The sequence below is a fragment of the Mya arenaria genome, chromosome 12 (assembly GCF_026914265.1).
Source record: "Mya arenaria isolate MELC-2E11 chromosome 12, ASM2691426v1".
Taxonomy (NCBI): Eukaryota; Metazoa; Mollusca; class Bivalvia; order Myida; family Myidae; genus Mya; species Mya arenaria.
Window position 1 is genome coordinate 54,717,959 of NC_069133.1, and position 26,429 is coordinate 54,744,387.

At 32.8% G+C, this 26,429-nt stretch overlaps 1 protein-coding gene across 1 annotated transcript; it reads right to left on the minus strand.

Annotated features, from left to right (window-relative positions):
* Positions 1 to 223: 223 nt before the first annotated feature.
* On the minus strand, positions 224 to 26,187 carry LOC128210189 (uncharacterized). Its single transcript, XM_052914368.1, has 12 exons — positions 25,551 to 26,187; positions 17,069 to 17,170; positions 12,371 to 12,630; positions 7,671 to 7,842; positions 6,023 to 6,196; positions 5,532 to 5,639; positions 5,249 to 5,320; positions 4,763 to 4,934; positions 4,259 to 4,488; positions 3,763 to 3,879; positions 3,312 to 3,512; positions 224 to 2,865 (listed from the first exon to the last, which is right to left on the minus strand). The coding sequence occupies exons 2-12, from the start codon at positions 17,151 to 17,153 to the stop codon at positions 2,807 to 2,809; spliced, it is 1,650 nt and encodes a 549-aa protein (XP_052770328.1). The 5' UTR covers positions 17,154 to 17,170; positions 25,551 to 26,187; the 3' UTR covers positions 224 to 2,806.
* Between the last annotated feature and the right edge of the window lie 242 nt (positions 26,188 to 26,429).

A 26,429-nucleotide genomic window follows, 5' to 3' on the forward strand; every position in this document is an offset into this window, starting at 1 on the left:
TAATGTGTTCAAACCATAGCTTTACGGTGTGGGGATACTAATGAAATGATAGGGTGGCACTCAGAAACACAATTTATGCATACTCTCAAAATAGTATTATTTGTTAGGAGGATTCGGGTAGAAAAAGTATATGGTACCCAAGGGGGGAGGGTTGTTACATACTAAAAGCATGCTACTTCAATGAAGAAGATTAGAACCACTGCATTCATTACAACAACGACAATGTATTGAAATATTTATTCACTTTAAAAAAATACATAACAAACAAGGATTTCATAACTTGTAAGTGCATGTGATCATATACAACTTATACATAACCAACTACTCAACTTCAATACTTAATAACCAGTCAACATGTATGAGGAATACATTTGTTAATCACGTAGTAAACCACTATGGTTCAAAGATAAAGAAGATGATTAACATAAAACTGTAAGTTATTATAGGTAAACAATTTATTAAAGTAACATTTCAATTCAACATAACGAAACAAAAGCACAAATCTATTGCAAGTACATAAAACAAAGAAGTCAAAATCATGAATATGGATACAGCTTTTAAAACAAGATCGCTGTGGAACGAATAGCAACACTCAGATTTTTTCATTCAAAATAGCGGCATAGCTTGATAACATTAAATGCCACAGCTATAGGTCTTACTATACTTGTGTGTATTGCCTCTAGCAACACTTGTACCAAGTTTCATTCTGAACTTTTTTGAGTTATGGCCAATGATAAAGCTTCTGCATTATGCCACAAACAATGACACCAAAGCTATCACAATCAATCTATATTTTTTTCTTTGAAAAAAAAGACGAGCTAAAAATAGCATCAGAGTTAATGGCAATTCATTAACATGTAGAAGACATTTTACTGGCGCGCCAAAGCTAATGTAAGCATAAAAAAAAATTAATTGTAAAATTCTATGCTGTCATGAAGTTTGCAAAATGGATCAACGAGAATATACAAAAACATTTGAACTGACTGACATATTATACAAATTAGATGAACAAAAAAAAGACAATTTGGTATTTCACTATCTGAATGAGGATGCATGTTTGTTATGCAAAAAATATGCCACCAACATGCAGTTGCAGTAGATCTTAAACACTAAATGAATTCAATGAAATAATGTGTACATAATTATTAAAGTAGGATAAAAACTTCAGTTTGATAAACGTGTATGCATGAAACTATGAATTATATTTTTTCTTATAAAAAAATTATAATTGTATGAAATGGTACCAGAGACAGAGTTGATGTCAGCAAAGCTGCATATTCTTTATCTTTACACTTTTAATTCATAGATTCTTATGGACATTAAAAATTCTTTGTTCCGTATCAATGTATCGGATGAACTATATATAAAAATCACACCAAATCAAAAGATCGCCATGATAATTTTTTTTATATATATAACTAAAAAAAGAGCTAGAAACTTTCAAACAACCACAATGGCATGCATCTATTAATCGTAAACCAAAGCCCTGTGTATTTTGAGGTAGTTAGCATTTCTTGCATACAGGACAAAATACAAACATCATAATCATGATGATATGAAACAAATACAGTGTTTTGTGTTTTCTGCATGGTTACATAATATGTGCGAACAAGAGTGCCGCAGAACAAACCCCAAAGCTTGTTTGTTCTTGTATTTTAAGTCTAACAAGGGGCATAACTCAACAATTATTACAAACAGAGTTGTTGGCCTTGCTGTAAATGTGCTAATTCTCTATGGCAAGGCTTGTACCAAGTTTCATTTTAACGTCTTCAACATTTTTTAAGTTATGGCCAAGTTTTTGCACATTTTTCAAAAAAAGATGAGCTAATTTGTTTTATTTTTATCTGTCAGACAATATCTTGATCAAAGGTTTAGGATTTTTTTAACTTTAGAAATTCAGTAAAATGTACTATGTTTATTATAGCTCCAAACAAGATGACAAATTGTCACGTAAAGTCACCATTTTGAATAGTATACATGTACTGAATATTCAAATATCATGAAATAAAGAATATGCAAAAATTAAAATACCACTGTATAACATGTATAAATGTACCCAATACTCAATAAATGCCATACACATATAACAATTTGCAATAACTATTATACATCAAATGTCTCAAATTTACAGCTCTATAAATAATTTCTATTTACAATATATACAAACCATCAAAGCAAATTATTTACAACAAAGTACGAACACATAACAATATATACACAACAAGATAATCTCCATAACCTGGGAACTTACATAACAAGAGTATTTAATGCATCGAATAAGACATCAAACGATCAAAGTCAATAACTTTTATTTAAAAATGGACAGAAAAACATTAGCTAGAGTGTTAGCGAATGCAAAAGTTCTTTCTAATTCAGTAACAAGCATTCCATTAATAGTAGGCAACTACTTTCATTGGATTAAAAAGGAAATAGTTCCAAGGTGCTACAGAGGCTCCTTACCATATTGTCTGTGAAATTCACTATGTTTGAACGAGTAATCACAACTGTAGCTTGGTGTTATTTTTCCAGACAAGCATTAGAGAAAAAAGCAACTAAAACAGCTAAAATCCTGTTAAAATTCCGATAAAATTCTGTCAGCCAATCCTCGTAAACAGTTTAATTTTGTCAACTGTTGCGCATCATTATATGATACATGTAACACTACAGCCATGAACATGTACAGCTTAAACACAACAATAACATAAAAGATTAATTACATGGATAAAATGCTAAATTTACATAGAATGCTAGTTTTATGAGTAGAGATTACATCGGGACACAATTATGTTAGGCGTAGAATTGGCATTCATCTTTCCGTTCGATTCTGTTTTGATAACAATGTGTGGTGCTTCCATGTGGGAGTAACTGAAAATGCAAATACATATTTACAATTTACATTATATAAATACAAATAATTCCAATTACTGGAAATATTCAATTAACAAATTGGTTTATTATACCGAATTCCCTCTACAATATATAGTAAACTTTTGTGGGCAACAATTTTCACTGCAACCCGGCAATGTTACCCACTGAAGTCAAAGTACGATGCAATATGAGGGTTTACCTCCTATAATGCCATAAGGCCATTTCAAGGTATCTCACATATTCTGACCTGTTTACAATGGCAAAAATTCTTTAAAATATTGCAGAATTCCCAATTTTAACATGCTACTTCTGGATTGTTCATTCCCAATTCAAATATTTGAGTGATTTCCCAATAATAAGTCCAAATACTTGTTCCTAAAATGCCTCGACAAGATTCAGTGATCTACAAAAAAACGTCATGTATGTTTTAACTGCATACTTACAAGTCTGACATCTTGAGCCAGAATAGTGTGGCGGACATTTACATGCGCCCCGCCTACATTGTCCCCCATTTAGACACTGAAGCTTACACCGTGTCTCGATGGGCTTCTCCGAGCAGTTTTTACCACTGTATGGCTGTATACACTCACATACACCTGGACGGACACACCTTGCCCGGCGCCCACAACCACTGGGGCATACAGCTGAAAATCACAAGGAAAGATATTGAGCTAATGCCTAGATATTTCAGTAAGGTTTAGGGTTTTAATTAATCAGCTTGAGATCAAATATTTTATTAATATTGTCACCAATTACTTCAAATATAACAGTGTTTTGATTTATGGAAAATGCTCAAGCTATGTAGTTTGAGCAACATTTTGAAGCTTGATTTATTTTAAAAGACTAATTTAAAAACAAAATATCAACAAAATCAAAGTTATTGACGGCCCGTACCATTCTGACACATGGCTCCCTTGTAGCCAACGGGACACATGCAGACATTGTAGCCAACACATTGTCCCCCGTTCTCACAACCAAGTGAACAGTGGGGTCTCTCATAAGTAGATATCTCTGAAAATATAAGACTCACTTTATAAATATGTTTTTTTATAGTATTGCACAGTTAAATATTTAAGCATAAGCATTAGGGAACAGAATCTACATTTAATGCTATATCTTTTCATTCATCCGTCAATTTCAATGCTCATTTTCCTCTAAAATGTGTCCGGTCATTGAAGCTTATTTTGATGCTTGTAGTAGCAGAAATATATTTAATTGTGTATATGCATTTCATTGGTTTATAGGGATTTATCAGTGAATTAAAGTGTTTTTTTTGTTTAAAAAGACAATCTTAACACTGAAACAAACATTTATCGTCTTTTTATTGATGTGAAATAAATTTCAATATTTCATTTCATGAATACTATGTATTATAACCCTAGCAACTCACCATTTTTCCGTCTGTCTTTTTTCTTTGCATGTCTATAGTTTTTTTCCCTCTTACAACACAGCACTCCTGTCGTGTGACCCTCGGCATACGAACAGCTGTCATCAGTATTTTTCACATCCCGACCCCGATATACATCTATGCGACCCTGGGAGAGACACGAGGGGCGTGAGTAACGCACACGCCCACATTCCCTCCCCACCCCTGCCAAACGACCTTCACCTGCATGACATCTGAAAGTACAATAAGTTTTACTTACATAAGTTATGTGGTTTTAAGGATATTAATTTACTTGTAGATAATCAATTTTGTAATGCTGAAATCATCAGCTCAAAAAAAAAGTGACACATCTTAATCCTAGGGATGAATTTGAAACTTAAAACCTATATAAATAAGTGTCTTAAATGTTCCCCTAAAAGTAATTTGGCGATCACAATTTTCCATCAATTTTTTTGAATCCTTTTTCCTAATTTAAGAAAGATAACTCTGCAGTTATCCTGTTCTCACCTTTTACACTTCCCTCTCTTTGTGTTTGCCACATTATATGCGAAACAACCGTCCATGTCGAGTATATCAAGCCAGCTTAAGTCTTTAAGCCTCTCTTTGTCATGGTGGTTACACACCCGCCAGCCACGCTTACAGAGTGACTCCCCTTCTTTAACGTGACCCTTCCACTGTCCTGGAAAAAGCAACAATAAAAAAAGGTAAATTCAACTATCAACTCAGGGAATTTAAAATAATAAGTAAATGTAGCTTAAGAATTATAATGTCAAATGGGCAGTTTTGTCAAAAGTATTCCATAACTTGAGACTTTAACAATAACAAATAGACATCTATACCAAAAGTAATGCATGAAAAAATAATTGAGTCATTATAACAGCAAATAATAATCATGGCGTGAGAAAACAATACGGGTAAGCAATTACGGTGACAATAAAAATTAGCCATGATAATGACAATAGTGAAATTTGTGTCCTGTTGCTGTTTTTGTACCTTGACAGGCGTGTATATCTCTGTGCATAAGAAGTCCATCTGTGGTGTCGTCACGGCAACCAGAATCATGATCTGAAGCAACAAGTACACTTATAGAATTCTTTAAATGACCATATAAAATGTAGAAATAATGGTCGTGCTAAAGTGTTGAGCGCAACAACAGAATATATATATGAAAAAAAGATTTTGTTATATTTTATCATGAAAAGAATATGCCTAATTTTGAAGTTTATCTTTAGTAAACAATTTTTTTTTCAGAATTGTACATGTTAGAAATATTTACCTTTAACGAAGACCTGTGTGTGCGCGATGTCAATTCCTTCCTCGTTGATCACCTCACATGTGTATTGACCAGAGTCTGAATGTTTGGACAGAGTCACCAGTAAGTCTCCTAAAATAAAAATAAATAAAGATCAATAATTCAATAGTGAAGTTCTTGAAATTTTATGAGATTTAGTGGATACTTAAACCAATGAGCAAATTCTTGAACGAGATACAGCCTATCTGGGAATTGAACCCTTGACCCAGCCATATGATCTACCCACTGCATTCAAACTGACCCAGAATCCCAGTAGTTAAAATCTTTCTGACCTTACTGCCTGTTATAACCCTCACAGACAGTAGCTGACAATACCTCCTGAATCCTTATTTCTGGGCATTATGATATCACTTTTACAACAATTAATTTTTTGGTAATCATATTTCTTAAAATCTTATTGGCCACATTCAAATAACAAATAACTTCTATAATTTGTATGTCCTAAGAAAACCTACCAGAGAGTAGAGTGGACACGCGTGAATGGCGTTCATTGGGTAGTTTGGCGCCATCCTTGTACCACTGCACTCTGGGAGATGGGACCCCTTCGGCCTGACACGTGAGCATGAATATACGACCCACATTGACCTCTAGTCTTCCCGGGGGTGGCACAATGATGTGGGGCCGCTTTGCTGCAAGGTTAAAGAATATCTTTCTTTTTTATTTACTCTTTTTTAACACCATAAAGTCTCATAAATAGCATATGGACTACCAACAGTTTTATGTGTCCGTATCCTAAACTCAGCAACTGCAACTAGCAATACTGCTTTCAATATAATGAAACATGCTTTGTAATAAAACTTTATTGGTGTTATACAGATAACTTTTCTTCTTTTAATAACAGCCCTTTGGTGGACAAAAGTCTTTCCCTTTGCTTTAGTCCCTGCATACAGCTTATACCTAATTATCCATGTGAAAGGCTAAAAAGAGGCTTATAATAAATGAGGCAGTGGTTATTTAATTGCCAAGAAAAAAAGTTGTTGGCCAGCGGGGGCCCTAAGTGCTTTCTGAGAAATTGACTGACTAGAATTTGTCAGATTTATTCTGATAAGACAATGGGTCCATCTGGTGTGACATTTTTTTTAAGCTGAAGATCTGCTTTGAGCTGTCAAAATTTGCATTTAGGGAATTTAAGTGCTATCCTTTACACAATTACTGATTTATCTTGGTCTGTCTTCCGAGAATGCACATTCAAATATGTGTTAAACTGTAACTGCTTTTTATGTTTAATTACATAACATTAATTACACCAGCAAAACACTTGACCACCATGAGAGCTATAGTGACAAGAAACATTTTTCCTGAAAACAAATGGAAAGTCCTACAGTTGTGTCAGTTTTTAAACAGCTTTAACAAACAACATCTATTTGCCAAAAACTCACATCAGGGCAAAATGGACATTTTCAAGATCCATGGTGTCAGTTTCTATTTATCTTTTTAAAAACAATGTCTTTCAGCAATAAAAATCTTTAAACTCTCATTTGAGGAAAATCTCTACCTAGTTTTTTGGTTTTACCACTATCATTGGCTAAAAAATATGGCTTTTGGTTGTTATTTTTTGTAATAAAATAGACAAATAAATTCCATCAATTCTACAGATTACAGTTTTATGTCGTTTGTCATTTCCCTTAGTAATCGCCCTGTTCAGGAGTCACTTGAACTCTTGGTCTAGACACTACAACAAAGCCTATTTTAAAATCAATTAATGTAATTTCTCATATTGATAGAAACTACCTCATAACCATAAAAGTCAGATAGGCTCAATACCATAAAGAAACCACAAAAGAGCAACAGTCATCCTCTGACCTTGAATTGAATAATGGATGGACATTATATGACCTTTGACAGACAGTGTCAGTAACTAGACAATATTATGTAAAGAGATGGAACATGCTTATAAAATTACAAAAATTGTCTTATGGTAACATGTGTCTTTTTCTCATCAAAGAGATCTTTGGATCAAGCCCCACCAGGCGCACTGTCATGGCGTCTAAAAAGGACATATCGAAATGTCGCAAGTGAATGATTTTACTTTGTCACCATCAAGCTTAAAACTAGTAGTATTAATACAATTTTTAAAAGCTTTAATCATTGGCCTTCACCTACCTGACTGTTTGCAGCACATGACCCCGTCTATCCAGGGCTGCTGCTGACATGCTGTGTTGATGCTGATGTGGGAGTCCACACAGCAACTTGCATCAATACGCCCCCCACTAATACATGAGCCCTGGCTGATGTGCTGGTGAGGACAGCCTCTACCCATCCCAGCAAGGTCGTCCTTAAATGAAGAATTATTATAAGTTAAGAATTAACAAGGTCAAGGTCATTTTAATAGTACATGCACCAGCTCTCATAAATACATCCCTCACTTATACACAACCCCTGACGGATGGACTAGCGAGGGCAAGTTTGTCCTTAAATGAAGAAATATTGTTAACAAGGTCAAGGTCATTTTAAAAGTCCATGCACCAGCTCTCATAAATACATCCCCTGCTGAAACACAACCACTGACTGATGGACTAATGAAGAAAGCCCCAGCTTATCCTGACAAGATTGGCTTGAAATAGCAGAAGAATGAACAAAGTCATAATGTCAAGGTCAATCATTGACATTAAATAATAAGATCAAGAAAGGTTAATTATAACTCTCATTCATTGCTGGCCTATGGGCATGCGTCAAAATAAATTAGAGTAGTGTTACTTGTAATACATATGCATAAGGAATTTGAGGGCTTAGTGTAAACCTGTTTTAACTCATTATACTTCTATATTGGGTTACAACAGTCTTGCAATAATCCTGCACATTGTGAACATATCACATGTGTACCAAGTTTCATGTTCATACCTATAACATTCAGGCCAACATTAAAAATTTGCAAGACAACAATGATGATCCTTACAGCAAAGACGACTCCTTATTTGACAATGAATATATTTTGTGTCAATACAATGCAAAATTGATAGGACAAACTATTTTACAAGGCTAAGATTTCTTTCTTTTATGTGTTTAATATAACTCAAACCTTATGTCGCAATTTAAGAACACTTGTAAAAAACGATAAACTTTTGGATACTTCTCCAAATTGTACCACAGCTAACAAAGATCGTACTTAATGCAATATAAATTACTTAGATCATCTTTAATTTCACTTTTCACATCAAAATGAAAAGCAATTTCTATTCTGTCCACGTATACCCAAAGACATTGCACCGCTATGTAACGTACCTTTTAATGTGAAAACAGAAGTCAAACAGTGCATATTTCCAATTTATCCCTCACACAACAATGGTTAACTGTTTACAACAGGTTTCTGTCAACAGTGGCTGCCAAATTGGCTAATTGATTTAGTAATATCAATCAAATTGATTACCAGACATAACTTTTCAGATCTTTGGCAGTATTGGCGATCATATGAATTTTTTCGCACCCCATTCATGTTATAATTTGCAACACCCACCGAAGAGAAAATTGAAGATATACGGTGTGAAAAAGGGCAAAGTTGACTTTGATTTAACCATGATTTTCTTACAAGCCAGCTGTTGTTGTAATAGAATAATAGAACTTTTAATACAAACTATCGAAAACATTCCGAAACAAAGGCAATTCATAATTGAAGGGTGTGTTGTCTATATTTATAGTAAATTGTATAACAAGATCAAATAATACAGAGATCAAATATAAAATACCATTTGGTACCAGTCTATGGGGATGGGAGTAGGTTTGGGTGCAAAAACACACTTTCAATTGTATTAAAAACAGCTACATTAAGGCTATAAGTGTTTTATTTCACACTTTGTTTTCACTAAAGAGAAAATAGTTGCTTTGTTGATGTATATGTTGAGCCATGGAATCAACAACCATTAAAACATACTTATTCCATCTGATTGTAATTTATGTTTAATAATCAGAGAATGCAATGGACTGATTCTGGGATTACTCCCTATGAAAGGATCAGCATAAAAATCACCATTAATAATAAATTCCACCCCTAATTAACCATCAGTGAGCAGCCATTATCATGCCTCATAATTACAAACTAATGAAACAAATTCCATGGCTCAGAGTTTTATTACTGACTGACTTCTAACAAGGCTTACTTATCATTGAGTTAACGAAATACATTTTTACAATTTACAAAACTAATTAATAAACTTTCAAATTTTCAAATGGGACTGTATTTTTCAGGACATATTTTTTTAGTAATAAAAGCATTACCAATGATACAAGCAATGTAAAATTATATAACCCTGCCCTTAACACTTGCCTATGTGCAAAAGGGTTAATAAACATCACATTTAAGGAGTTTTACATTGGGTATAAAGTTATATATTTTTTGTCATCTTAAGTTAAATCTGTGGGAAGAAAGAGATGAAACCAAAGTCGGCTATGATATATTGAGTATTGCCACTGTGACCACATCATCATTCTGAACTAACTTTTATAGAAATATTTTCAATTATTCCAGGTAGTTGCTAACGCAGACATTTCTGAATGACAGTGACAATGACCGACTGCTGACACCAAGGCATATTATAGAAGACAATCTTTATTATATCTCCACTTTTTTCTTTGAAAACAAACAAGCTCAAAAAATATTCATACGGCATCAGGCTGACAACCATACGTTTATTTATAGCCTTTCAGAAAAACAAACGATCCAAAGGTCTGGTAACTCATGACGATTATACATGTTTACCACACACAAACTCTAAATACAGAAGCTAACTCAATATTTCTTTCTTCATCAATAAAAATATATTACATAATGTCATTGAAAATAGAAAAATCAAAGGTAGAGATCGTTTTACAACCTTATTATAGAGCATTTATTTAGAAACAATTTGATCCGCCTTCATTTTTGAAATAGCAAATATTGAGCTTTTGATATTTTTATTTTATGTACAATTTATTGTATTTCAATTTTCCATTCATTTTTGTTCTCCCCCACAGTTCTATGTTCGTAGAGTTATGTCAATTCATACCGATTAATTGAAAACTGCTTCTTTTAAATTTTCAATTATGTGCTAAATGTAATCAATCATTATTTACAGAATCAGTACAGGCTAAACAGCCTTGTTTATAATCAGTCAAATATCCCTCAACAGAAAAATAGCTTAAACTTTGGTTGTGTTTATTAAATTATTTTCTATAATAAGCCAAAAGTGGAATGAAACGGTGGTCCACATTTGTCAAAAGTGCTGTCCGACAGGTGGCTAAATAACAAAGGTACATCACTTGAAATTTCTTACAAACAAAACTGCACTGTCAAAGTAGAGGTTTGATCACATTTGAGATACATTTAAGTAGTTTTGACGGCCTTGTCAACGAAACTGTAATTCAATATTCTATATCTTGCATATTTTGAATCAAATAGAATTTACAGATGATTTCATGCAGATGTATTTGGAAGTTAAGTAAACACCTGTATTTTAACCAAAGAAAGTGTAAAACTGGTGAAAGTTTTGTCTGGTCATTTTGCTATTGTTAAGAATCAAAAAAACAAAATCAGAGGGAACTGCCTGTCACAACATCACTAGAGAAAACACAATCAAAAAGTGGGATGTTAAAGTAACAAACTTCTTTGATGATAGGAAAATAAGCAGGTCTACCAATTTAAAATTCATTAAGATGAAGTGCTTTCTTTCATATTTAGAAAGGAAAATGTATCAGTAAATTATATGATGTGTATTTTTATAAATAATGAAATACAAATATACATTAAAGCTACATCATATTTGACAATAAGCAATTGCCGCAAAACTGTTCGTAATAACACTCTCTTGTCATTGTAACACAAATTGTAACAAATATCATCACCTCGAAGCTGATATCTGACGCATGATCTATCTTGGCAATTTAATTGAAATAATATGTAAATAACTGCTAGCAAGTTGCTTATTATTTCCTAATAAGCCATCATATAATCTACCATAGAGAGATACATATCTTTCAACGTTAAACATATATATTTAACTGTCGTAAAATACATGACGAACCGATCTTAGCTTTTGATAAAATAGGGAAAAATATAAGTTATTACTTACTACGATTATTATCTCATATTTTTCTATAAACATTTACTATACACGCCAATTTTCAACGCAAATTTTGTAAGCGTGCAAAGTCTAATTTGCATCAGAGAAAGCTATTTTGTCACAGAGTAATGATTTCATTAGTTCCCTGCATCTGATATGTTTGTGCAAGAAAATCACTCCCGAACATTCATCATCAAAAAGAAGGTGTTGACAAATTATTAAGATGTATTTTCGGTATCAATTTAATTCTTCATATGATTGGATGCAGCAAAGCAGAAAATAAATTGGCCAATGAAATAATTTATTTTATGAAAAATGGCCTTTTGCAACAGATCTGATTTAATTAATAACCAATTTGAAAAACAAATGTATCACTTGTGGAAGCAAACACTTGCACATTTGTTCATACCCCAAGGGATTACCAATATAACAACAATAATTGTTAATGTCGTAGGTTTCCCAAAACATATTCATATTGTCATATGTACCATGCATACGAAGTTTCATTTGAATTAGTAATTTTATTTGATGTTTAAGTACTTGGAATCCCAGGCTGTTGCCATTTTACAAAGACAAGGTCACAATGGCTATGATAGCATCTTGTTGTCAACACCAAAAATATGAAAATTGTCCAACTTTCATTACCTTGAAAAACAGACTAACTACAAATATGTCGCAGTCTACAGGGAGTTGTTCTTAAGTTGAATTTTTGAGGAATCTAAAAGGTAATACAAATTTTAATCTAATGGTATGAACTTTCTTTCATTATACCTGGTCTAGCTCCGACTGACATTCACGACATCTGCCCCCGTCTTGCGCCGCATTATACGCGAAACAGCCATCCACGGAGAGTGCCACATTCCATGATACCTTCCCAAGTACCGAACTGTCCACATCCCAGCTACACACATCCCAGCCAGCGGCACATAACTCTGTGGAAAATTTGACATGCCCCTGCCAGCGACCGAAACACGCGGCCATACGAGTATCAGGAAATCCCGCATCAGACGCTTGTCTTGAGCATCCAGACTCTGAAAGAGAAGATTTTTTATTATAACAAGAGCAATCACAGACCAATCATCGGATACCCCCGATATACTACAGCGCTATACTTTGTTGTGTACCATGGGCGATTTGGCTACAAAAACACCTAAAGGATAATTATATCCTTTAAACAAGAGCAGCACAGATAGACAGCAATCCTGGTCTGTTTTTTTATGCAGTCAGCAAGGGGCAAGACCCAACAATTATTAAAACCTGAGTTACCAGGGCCTTGCTACATATGGTATTGGTGGTATCATGTCCACCTTATTAGTTATGATAATAAGGACAACGACATTAATACAACAAAATTAAGAATATCACCATCCTTTAACCTTTTTACAAACTTACAAGTATATATAAATTATAAATAATGATTATGGTAATAAATGTCAGCCTATTACTTATAATTACAATTTCTTCATGGAATGTTCACAGTAAAACAATCAAATGACGAAAAAGTGTTCATTAGAGAGGAGGGTACTTCTGAAGAAATTAGAAGTTATAGCTTTGGTGCATGCGCTGTACAGAAGATCTGCAATTCCTTTCACTCAAATCTTTTTTGCATGTTGAAAGCCACATAACATAAATCAAATAAGAAATATAATGACATAACATTGGTTAACTGACATTTTCTGTCCTATTATTTCGTTGAGCTTCACCATAAGTGTCAAGAACAAAACCTCCACCCCTAAAATGATGGCACATTATAGACCTGATAGATACATCAACTCAGCATAGGAAGGTAAATTAACGAAAATTGCCCCTGTTAATTGCCAACAGGTAGAAATTGAAAAATGCAAAAACTAATGGCTCTTGACAGTTGCAAATTTATATTCAACTCATTTTAGAGGTTTACACCTTTCTTTTTACATTATTTTTATCTTGTTTTGTGTGGAATTTTATTAGAAGAGAACACATTTATTCCTTTTAATTGAAATTGTATAACTGAGGGAAATGTAGGGAAAAAAAGAAAAGAAAAGAATATACGATTTCACAGAAGTAAGTCAATATTGTCTGTTGGTAATTTTGAGAGAAAAACGATGAAAAACCATGAATACCTTCTGTTAAAGCATTAAAAGAAACTGATGTTCACACTGAAATTTTAACGGCTATGAAAATCTCTTTAAATGTTCTGAGTTAAAAGAATAAGATGGGTAAAATTTCATGGGAATTTTAAGAATCTTTTTCGACTATCACTTGTAATGGCCTAAAGCATCATTACAATATTATCTACCAACGAACATTCCAAAAGCTGCCTGATTTCTAGGATAAAAGATCTGCAAATTACAGATAAGAAAAACAATTAACAACCAAACCTGAATTAACACCTGATTTGAAACTTTCATAATTGGGCTTATCAGTAAATTTATGACTGACAGTGTCGGAAGGCAGATGCTTTTTTTCCAATGAATAATGGATTTAATGGCGCAAAAACATAACAACAAAAACAAAAATAATCTCAACCCACTAAGTATATTACTTATTTTCCTGGCTGACATTGAAGAAAAATGTATTTTCTTAATGAATCATTAGGAACAGTTATTAGCTGCATGGTTCAAGTACATTAATCAAACCCTGATAAAATCATTATGTCAGTGTAGACCACACAACACTCAAACCACCATAAGGTTAGTTTATACTATTTATTAGTTTATGGTGAAAACAACTATAAGCTTTATAGAGAATTACTCTCAAGTTTGGTTCCTGGATTTGATACAAATAAGTACTGGTGTCCTTTCTGAGAAGGCTAGGAAAGTGTGCCTCTGGTGGAGATCAGACCAGTGACCTCTAAAGTGGGAGGTCACTAGACCTTCATACGGCTATACCACTTTTTAATCCGATGGTAGGGTGCAACTATCTATCCCTTTAAGTGCCAGAATTAATTATATTCAGCTCAAAATAATTCACCAAAGTATCAGTTAATGAATCTACTCATAAAAATAGACTGTCCATTAAAGAAACATCTATTTTATCTAAACCATTAATCTACATAAAAATATTTCCAAGCATTCCTTAATTTGAAGTTCAGTTATAAATCTTATAATACCAGAAAAATACTCATGCACAGAATGTTAATATATTGATATTGAATATAAACATATTTATTATATATTTTGATATAACATATATACTATATATTTTGATATATAACTGCTGAACTTGATTCTCCCTCAATGATCTTGCAGAAATTCTGACAACATTTTTTTTAATTCTTGCAACATATTTAGTTTTCTGAGCTATAAAAAACCTTGTTTCACACTATCATATACAATATCAAAATGATGATTAGATTAATTTTAACATGTGCAGCCAAATGTATAAAACCAGTTCAGTTTTTGGTTTGGTTAATGTTACCCAAAATGTTTATTGATTGGTCAATATTAATCTAATAACAACTACTAACCAATCAAATCCTTTTAACCAGTCAACTAGCCAAAATAATAACCTGTGGGCAACTTATCTGAGTTTTATATAAAGTACTGCTGCAAAAGAAACAGAATATATCATAATTACTAAAATAGAACATCAAAGAATGAACAATTCAATGAATGCCATGTCTCATGAATGCAAGTAGCGCCTACATCATGGTTATATGTAAAACTGGACTTCCTAGTTGTCGGAGCCAAAGAATGTGATTATTTTGCCAGAAAATATGTGTTAAAGACACATGAAAGTAAGGAAACCATTCTAGCTTACACAATTGTCACAGAAATTATAATTATCAGATATATCATTCTTTTTAAGGAAAGAGGACTTTGCGTACTCTTTTCTCCTCAGGTTTCTTTGTGAATTAGTGGCTAGAAAACAAATTTTATTGACTTCATATAAAAGCCTGTTGGCTACATGTCCTATTTGAAAAGTAAAGAAATGTGGAAACACTTGCATTTTTAATCAGGAGCATCATACTACTGACGACATTCTGCACCTCGATTGGCCAAGGGACACAGCTATGCAAACCATACTGTGTTGGTACATTGATAATTTCAATGCTTGGACAAGACTTCATTGCACAAAATTTCAGGCTACAATCTTAAGCATTTTTACAGATTTTTGTCCATCAATTATTTTAACAATTACATGAAATGACGACAAAACTGGCAACATCAAGACTAAATTCCACAAGACTTTCATGACATCAAACCATTGACAATGGACTACATTATTCACAACAACCTATAGCAATTAAAAGAACAGAACAGAACAAAGGGGATTGTTCATGCTTAAATTTAAAAATAGTTAAAAAACACATGGTTCATGTAAATACATTTCACACCATTAAAAAACAGTGTCCTGTAAATATTTTAAGATAAAGAGTCCATAAAAACACCTCTGAAAACTTCTTAGAAAATTAAAACAAAGTAGCAGTATGTTAAACTTGAATCTGTAAATCAAAGAACTAAACATAATGTAAACAGACATCCAAACGAGAAGAATGCTTTCAACAAAACAATTTTCTTGTCAGATACTTTTATATCCAATCTCTTATACACACATACATTTTTATTACAAGTTCATGGTATTTCTGCTGTTTTTATTTCCGAGCATGCTAAATATCCATTAAGAATGATAAAGCAGAATCATGAAAAAACGCGGAATGGTTTGAAAAAGCAGGTCAGAAAAATTGTCCTTTTTAAAATAAATTTCAATATATAAGTCAACGTTACATATTATGGTCTAGATAATAACTAGCTGTAACATTGAGCGAGTTAATACAGATAATTATCAGAGTGATCATATTTACAGATTTTAATTGTATAATTGTTTGACTCTGAGCGACTTTATATGGTGGTTCCTATGATTGCTCTCCTTAAACGGTGAAAAGAAAATTGTATAGATATACGATTCTCAGCCTGCATATCTTTAGGATGTTACGGACTCTAGCCAATATATATATATTGCTCTGACTTCAGATAATGCTTTGAAAGTCATCTATACCATTTTCACTCTTCCTTTCGGAACAAGCATATAGTGTTATCTGACCCCGAGTTGTCACTTCATATTGTTACAAAAGTGTTAGAAATCAAACTCTAGTAAAATGTTTTAATTTCTGTGTGTGGAAATAAATACTCTGAAGCCCTGATTGGCCTCAACTGACAACAATTTTAATATAATACTTCAGAGAATGAAAATATAAAACAATAGCCTGCAATTTGTTGAAGTCACCTTCTGTACAGTCACTGAAACTGTTGACTGCTATCTCTGCTAATTTATTTTTACAACTTGTGTTCTGTTATCAATAGCTAAATAATGGAAGTGTTAATAGCCCAGAACAGGTATGGTGGACATGGCTCAGATACTGCTGCATGTGCACAAATCTGCTCTTAATTAAACTTCTCCATCAGCTGGAGGAATTTCTTTCCCCCTAAAATTAGGCTAAATTAATGCAAGTGAAAACTTTCTATCCTTTTTCTGATAATTTCTTACCTGCGAAAGCAAGTGAAAGGGTGGTAGCTGTGATGATGTAGCCGCACGCGACACAGCGCACATGCCGTAACAGCTCGTCCAACATGGTGGACCAACGTCAACCTGAAAGTAAATGCTCTGTAAATAAAACTGACAAGTACTTATTGAAGGCAGTGTGTTAGTGTTGCTTTTAGTTGTAAACAATGGCTGATCCAGGATTTGGTGTTAAAGGGGGCATAACTTGGGATAGACCTTGGCATGCCAGAACCAACATTTGTATGATCTATACTTGATATTAGGTTTACCCAAGATTTATTGCTAATTTTAGTCTTAAATGGACAATATCATGGCAGCAAGCTCTTGGTTTGACCCTCCCTTCTCAATGTTCTAGTGGCAAAATGAATGTAACTGGTTATTCTACAGGGGTGCAATGCGCCTCCCCTTAAAATGTCCAAAGTCAAAATAGTAGAATAATTATGCATAAATTACACCAAAATGCACTGTTTAAAACTTAACTGGGTTGGGGCATATTTACAATGCGCCCCTCTAACACAGTTCCTGGACCCCCCTCTGATCTGTCATTTGTTTCTCCACTAAACAAATTGTTTCATATAAATTTAACATGCAAATATTAATTAAACATCAACAGGCTGTGGCTTAATCATAGGGATTAAGACAAATAATGGCAAAGGACATTATAGTCCAATTGTTTTACTAATAAATAATGACCCACCACATAAAACAAAGAAAACATTTGCTTATTCTTTCAATCTTAATCTAAAATTTACACCATTAAGCAATTTCCCATACCTGATTTTGATAAATACCTAATCGTATAATAAATCGTACATACCAAAAGTTTTATTTTCAATTATGGAGTCGGCCTTACCAATTATATCAAATCTTTGTTTTTACATGATCTACAAAAGCATTTGACACCTCGGCAGACATTCTTAATAATAATGGTGACATACAGACTTAGATTGAATGAAAACTAAGCCAGCTATCAATTTTACTTTGTATCAGTAACATTACTCATTTGTAACATGTGAACTTTTACCCACATTTTTCACTAAGTAAATTAATTTAATTTTCCAACACAAAGCACATTATAGAAACAAACACAATCACTGACTAATGTAAATTCTTACAAAAGGATGAAACAAGTCATATTTGTCATCCATATTACTAACCGTCCATTTTATTAGCTTTTTTTTTTACTTTGAAACTATTTCAAAGTAATGGATTGTCTTAGGGCATCATTTTAATGCCTTTAAGTTACAAGATATTTCCTCTTTCTAATGTGTCAAACATTTGCTACTTCCTTTCATTTATAATAGCAAACGGTATGTGGTATGCACAGTATGCATGTTATTTTATTCCAATACATCAATGCAAACAAGAGCATCACAAAATGATACCAACACATACATGTACTCTAATGGCAAAGGGGTAATGGTCAAGGGATATAACTCCATGCAATTTAGCCAGACAGTGGTGGTTTTTGCCACAAATTTTCTGTGTTTGGTAACATGCATACCAAGTTTACATGTGAACATCTCAAATTGTTGTCAAGTAATGGACAAAGGTTATTAAGTCGTAATGCTGCTGCGAACAATATTGTAGCCAATGGTAAGAATCCAGGACATTTTTTCTTGTTGCTTCTAAGTATGAAAAATAGACATTCATTTGAACACAGCACCATTGAAACTTCCATTTCCATGGCTTGAGCCTAGGTATAAGTTATTGCTATTTTTTGCTTTACTAATCCATAAAGCATTTCGTAATTTAATTGTTTAGCAAAAAAAGAAAAATAACTTGTGCCTGTTGGCACAAATGTCTCATCACTAGCCGGTGAATGCATGCACAAACTGCTAAATTGAACCCACTTAATAAAAAAGAATGATCCCAAAATATAGTCTTCTTCAGAAGCCTTTTACATAACTTTTAATCAGTTTTTGTCCTGATATTTCATCCGTCTATGTCGTTCGCATGTACAAAATGTAAGCATGTTCACAATAATATTTTTACAGCATCGTTCTGTGATCCATACTGGAACATTAATATATAAAATCATTATGATGTTACTCTTAAACAAGCACTCACCGATGAAAAACCAACAATGAAGACACTCTTGCACTACTTGACAAGCGATATAATGGATTTTAAAGTTTATTCAAGCCCAATGTTAAATATTTGATATTTGGTTTTAAACTCAGTTGATCAGAAGTGAGCACAGATTTTGCTAAAAATTATGATTGATCATGGACGAAAAATGATTTAAATACAATCAAGTGTTGACTTAGTTCCAGGTATATTATTCTTTCATCATTTTAAGCAATCTTATAAAAAAAATGTTTATTTTCAAGATCCCCATCCTAAGATGACAAACCTCAATTCCTTACTTTGTAATATTTTTTTTTATTTTTTTTAACAATGACAGCATCACAAAGTCACATACTGAGCACTGTACGCACAGTGGTGGCATCAGGATTTGACATTTAGCATTAGACATTAGAGGGGGCATATTCTGGACCTTATAGGGGAGGGAATTCTTTACATTAGAATGGGCATATTCTGGACCTTAGAGGGAGGGAATTCTTAACAGTAGAGGGGGCATATTCTGGACCTTATAGGGGAGGGAATTCTTCACATTAGAGGGGGCATATTCTGGACCTTAGAGGGAGGGAATTCTTAACAGTAGAGGGGGCATATTCTGGACCTTATAGGGGAGGGAATTCTTCACATTAGAGGGGGCATATTCTGGACCTTAGAGGGAGGGAATTCTTAACAGTAGAGGGGGCATATTCTGGACCATAGAGGGAGGGAATCCTTAACAGTAGAGGGGGCATATTCTGGACCTCAGAGGGAGGGAATTCTTCCCATTAGAGGGGGCATATTCTGGACCTTAGAGGGAAAGAATTCTTCACATTAGAGGGGGCATATTCTGGACATTTTAGAGGGTCTGAACACCACATTAGAGGGGGCATGTTTTTGACATTAGAAGGGCATATTCTTGGATAAAAGATGGAACATACTCTTGATGTTTAAGTGAAATTGTATCCTTGGGGTTAAAGAATGGAAAAATATTTAACTTCCAGACATTTGAGGGGACAAATTCCTCATGTTTAATAGAGAATAATTCTGACATTGGATGGGACATATTCCTTACTTTAGACGTGGATGTAATCTTGATGTTAAGTTTGATCTTGACATTAGACATGCATTTTTATTGCTGTTAGAGGGGGCAAATTCTTTGTGTAAGAGGGGGCATAATATTGACATTTGAGGGGCATATTATTAGATATATATTAGAGTGGATGTACAGGTATTGTCTTGATTTAAGTGGGGGCTTTTTGTTGACATTAACGGGGAATATTCCTGACATAAGAGGAGGAATGTTCTTGACATAAGAGGAGGAATGTTCTTGCCATTAGCGGAGGAATTTTCAAAGGGCACATTCTTGACATTAGAGGGGTCACATTCTTGATATTAGAGGAGGCACCTATTTATCTACTTTAAATTTAAGTTAAAAATGATGAGAACTATCTGTAAATAAAGACTGAATAGACAGGAAAACTTTAAATCAGCCACACAAAAGCAAATTATAAAATGGCAAGCTGTCACAACTCATTTCTTTATTCCATTTCTTCAAAAATGGTGATTAAAGTCAGTGGCTTTCCGTATTATTTGGTAGATCATATAATGCTAACATTCATTAATGGATTTTTTTCTTAATGTCTCTTTCCATTCAGAAATTTCAAATCTCCACAAAACTGAGAGCATATCAGAACAATTCAGAACATATTAATTTTAATTTATTAGACTAACAACTTAGCAAGATTTATCAACCAACTGTTAAGGATATGGCTGATATGGATCTTAATGTCGTAAGTAACGCAAGTGATTTTAAATGTGTTTTATGAATGGAAAAACATAAAACTCCTGTTAAATTGTGCAAAAGTCCTTCAATTCTGAAAAGACGATAACCCCAACTGCATGTTTCATTTTTGTTTGGTTTAAGATATTGGTGATAAAACCATCATAATTGAATATTTTACAACAATGTGCATACAATTTCATCGGATATTTAATATCTGTTGCATAATTATATAGTTCTGAGTATCAAATTATGGCGTTTAATGCTGTACCATATAAAGTTATAGCCCATGGATGCTGCACATTCTTACATTCATTATTAAAAAATATATAATAAAAATGGGAAGAGGGGGAGACGGTGGTATGGGCATAAAATGGGTACAAAATGGAAAAATTGATGAAGAGGAAGGTGCAGGGTTCATATCTAACAACATAAATGTAAGATTTTGCATTTTTTAAAAAAAACAAAATTACCACCTTGCTTAACAGTTAAGATTATATAGTTTTAAAGCTGCACTCTCACAGATATACCATTTTTACAACTTTTTTTATTTTTTGTCTTAGAAAGAGCAAATGTTTGCATAAATATCTGCAAAACAATGATAAAAGACTGCTGACAAAAGATCAGATGGCAGATTTTCATATTTCTGTTCGAAAATTAATGTTTAATGTTTAACCGTTACTAACGGTTTAAGAAAAATACATAAAACATCAATTTTGGAACTTATATTTGGAAAAATATGTGTTCTAATTTTTTGTCAGCAGTCTTATATGACTGGTTTCGCAAAAAATGGCTCGTTCCAAGATAAAAAATAAAAAAGTTGTCAAAACGTTCAATCTGTGACAGTGCAGCTTTAAAACCATAAGTTAGATATCAAAAATAAATATTTCATTACTATTGTTTCTCACATACTTTAATTATTTCCAATCACTATATTTGTCAAAACAAAAAAACGTTTTTTTGTTGACTCTAGTGGGTCATTAGGTTTATTTTTAAAATCATAAGATAACATGAATCCCCTTATACTTAATATTCGTGTCTGATAACTCAAGGCTCGTCTTTGTCTATAATTGGACATTTAGATTTGGAGGATTTAAGCCAGTTCGGAGCCAAAGTCACTACAGTGGAGAATGTCGTACAAAAGTCGACATTTTTGTGGCGTCTCACTCACAATACCATGGCGGGTCAATGTACAACGGGTATTTATCCCATTGAGAGATAATTAAATAAACCTGTATTTAAACTATCTAAATAAATCTGTAAACAACTCATCGCCAATGCGAAAAGTCATATCTATTCATAACTGAGGAGACATGGTAAATGCTGGCCACCTGAAAATTAGGTAAATAATTGTTAAAAGAAAAAAAACAGCTGCTGAGGCACATTTGGCTTGATTTGTAACGAAACAAGATTTTCATAAAATTATGCCCTTGTAAAATATTCGGTTAAGTTTTGAAACAATTTAAGCGTGCAATCTGCTTTTTAAGCTTTGTATCACTTTTATACAGGCCTTTAAGTTATTGCTCATGAGTTTTGCTTAACTTAAGGAGTTCAAATATATGCATATGTTTTCCTTTTCTTACACTGTCAGCAAAGTTATGTCACAGATTATAAATATCATTTTTCAACTTTGCATGTGTGACTTTACAAGATTTTATCAAATACCAAATCAAAAACCCTTTTCATAACATCTTTAGCACTATTTAATAAGATGGTGAAAATATACAGAAAAGCAATATATCATTTTGACAAGTTTTGATGTTTTTCTAACCAACAATTAATCAAAACTTTCAAGCGTCCATTGACCAGGTATCTACAGATCTAACCCCTTTATTCAACCTTATTCCATAACAAGTGCTCGGGTATTTGCATTTTATAGAGTCCATCCTTCTTATAAAGAATCTTTATATGTCAACTTCTTTGCATGATTGTTTTTTATTTAGCGCATAGTTAGAGATATGAACAGACGGAGGTGAGTAAAATGATTTGCAAAAGTGAAAAAAAATAAATCAAAAAGAAGCAAAACGAACTGGTGAACAATTAATTGAGCAGGGGTGGGGGAGGGAGGGGAGGGGACTACTGGTACAGCCCTGACTCCTAGAATAGCGTTTCAAAATGAATAGTGGCCGATTTTCACCCTGAACTAAATACACACATTAAAAACTCATCAATATATTCAATACTTGGAAATATTTTTTTAATTGGAAAAAAACAAAACAATTTTGGTTCTTATAATTTACTAAACATACAAAATAAGTAGTCTTGGCAGATGTGACACATTTGTCTAAAGAGGCATTCTTATTAGATACTGATAGGACCATCATAAATTATCTACCGTTTTCTACTATACCATAATATTTCTGCATTCAAAAAGTGTATAAAAATTTAATGACGTACATGTTATTCAAGTAGTTCATTAAAAAATCAAGCTTTTCAGCATCAAAATTTGAATTCTTCTTTTCGTAGTTTAAGTGATTTATATCTTTCTTTTATGACAATGTTGTAACACAACAAACAAAATGCAAATAAGCTTTAAGAAAACATGATTTATGTAATAATGTGTAAGGAATATTTGTCTCGTCAAAAACGAGTCTCAAGTTTGACAAATGAAGAAACCACCAACATGCCAAATTTTAACAAAAAAAGGGATCAAAATGAAAAAAATCATTGAATAAAAAACTGTCTCAAATTATCAGTAAGTCAAGTTTTTAGACCAATTATCAATTTAAACATCAAGACTACCCCCATCAAATCTGACAATTAATAGAATAATCCTATTAAGTTTCATAAAAAAATGAGTCCAGACACCCACAATGGTTTGATAATAGTTATAAACAAATATGTTTATTATGTTAACGGAGTGTTCAAGACCTCCCAACCCAAATGATTGCCACAGCAGGAAATATTTCCAGTTCTTATATGTCATTTTGGTCATAAACTGTCCAAAATTTAATGTTTTCAATTACAACTTTCTGATAAATACAAGAGTAATCTGATAAATTTTCCTGAACACTGATATTTATTTTCCACAAAATCTATTTTTTGTTGTATTTTCAAATCGTGATTGCCGATTCATTCCAAACCTGTTGAATAAGCATTGCAATGCAATTTTACAATTTTCAGTTTGTACAACTCTTGAAAAATGCATATAAAGCGGCCAATATAGTCAAACCACTTGTGGTTATTGTCAAAAAATAAAATACGATTGGAAAATATACTGAATTCCAATGGATTCCTCGTACTGATACAGCAATTTTGGATCTGCAATGTCATACTGTACCCGGTACTGTTATGGGTCCTTTCACGGTCCTCCATTGTTAAAATATAGAGAGCAATTTCACTGCTAAAAGCTATCTTCTTGACAAAAACGCCAATCACATTACGATAAACTGTCCTTGATACAAAAGATTACATAGTTGTCGAAATTGATAGAGTTTAACGATAATAAAAATCGGCAATAAAAGGAAGTACTCTCAAAGCGTGCACATGGAGTCCAATGACATATTATTTTTCCATTAACAAACAAACAGGGTAACTTTATATAGAAAATAGCAAAATGAGAAAATAGTTCCGATGTTTATCATGTAATTTACCATGAATGAAGTGATAGCTTAGGCCTCAGTGAAATTATGAACTTTATAAAAATATCAAAAGAAATGCTCATTACATATTTTAAAGAATGCCCCCGACGAGTTCAGGTTGTTTAAACAATTATGAAGTTCCCATGCAGAGAAAAATCGACGAACACTATGTTAATACCTATTTAAAGTAAATGTAGTAATATCCACTTCAGCAAAAATATCAATATTATCTAATTTTACTTTTTATGAATGATAGCCGATAATGATGCACTAACCATTCCCCCCTTGAAAACTACTCAAGACCGGAACAATCGAAAAAAGAATAACCTTGTAAGGAGTACTCTTACTAGGTCGATATTAATTGGTATTTTTTATGAATTCTTACAGGAGGTCTTGAAAATACACAAAATGTTACAAAAGGTATAATCATGCAACGTAACCTCTTTCGCAGATTTGAATGATTTTGCGGAGTCATCGCACTGTCCTTAAATTAAAATAAAATCTTATTAAGATATCCCATACTTAAAATACATGCACGGACTCCAAAAAAGTTTGGTGTCTATTTGTTATGTAAAGAAAATTACAGAGTAGCCGATAGCTTTGCCACCTTCAGAGACAATTTCATTTCAATTTCAGTTTAATTTACTTTCAGTCGTAAAGGAGTCAGAGGATAAATGTATCCGTAATAAATGAATTAAAGTTGGTAGACTTCTAAATTAGAAAGACCGTAAACATTATGTCACCAGAATTGACTTAAATTGTCACCTATTTTCATAAAAATAATCAATTCCTACCTACTTCATTGAAATATTTATTTTTTCTTAAGACCTATTTTACCTAATCCTTTCCTTTTTTATTTCAAAGATAAATTAATTATATTTATTTATTCAATAAATTTATTTATATATTTCTATTACATATTTTTATTTTTTATATTTTCATTAAAAATCATTCATTATTAATTTAATTAATTATAATCTATAAAAAGCAAGCAATACTTGAAATAACATATTGATACATTTTTTGTATATTTAAAACTTACCAATATATTTAATATATCCAAAATCAGGAAATGTACTTTAATATCCACAAAAATAAGAGGTATTCCTATTCTTGGGTAATTAACACAATCTTCACAAGTTATCACCCGGATAACAAATAAATCAGTTCCTTCTTCACCAACAGAACAAAACTTTCTATAGTAAGCCACTTTCCATCAGTTTATCAAATTTTATTACAGCATTATTCTTACACTGGGTATCGTATTCCGAGTCTCGACTATAACATCCTCATGTTATTAAACTATCATTTCACATTACCATTTTATCCATCATTTTTACACTCAGAAAATGTTATCAAACTAAACAGTAAAACTTGAAAATTTTAATCTCTATCATGAAGTTATTGTAAAATATTCCTTGCAGCTCAAAATATTTTTATGTTATCTTTTTGCACTCTTTTTCGAAAAACAAAACAGAATAATAAAAGATCATAACACTTGCTCTGCCCAACGAAAGCTACCGCTTAGAAATCCAAGAGAGCAATTATAATACTATTATAGTTATACGGTTAACTCCAATTGAAACTAACTCCAATTGAAACAGACCTGTCAATAGTCAGACCCACTTGTACGAAATCTACCACAGATATTGCGATAGCCCTCTCTATTCGCTATTTGACTGTCTTTACTGTATGCTACCTGTGTTAGAGTTAGCTGTTATAGTAAGAGTCTCGTCAGTGAGGTCTGTACAGTTTGGTCCATCAGTTATTACCGTCACTCATCCACGGGTGGAGGGGGAAATGAAATTACTGCACATTTGTAATAAGATTCAATTTAAACTTTCAACATTCATCATTGAATATTTTCCACTTTTATGATTACAAGTTTATTTTAAAGACTGAATGAGTGTGACATTTTTCC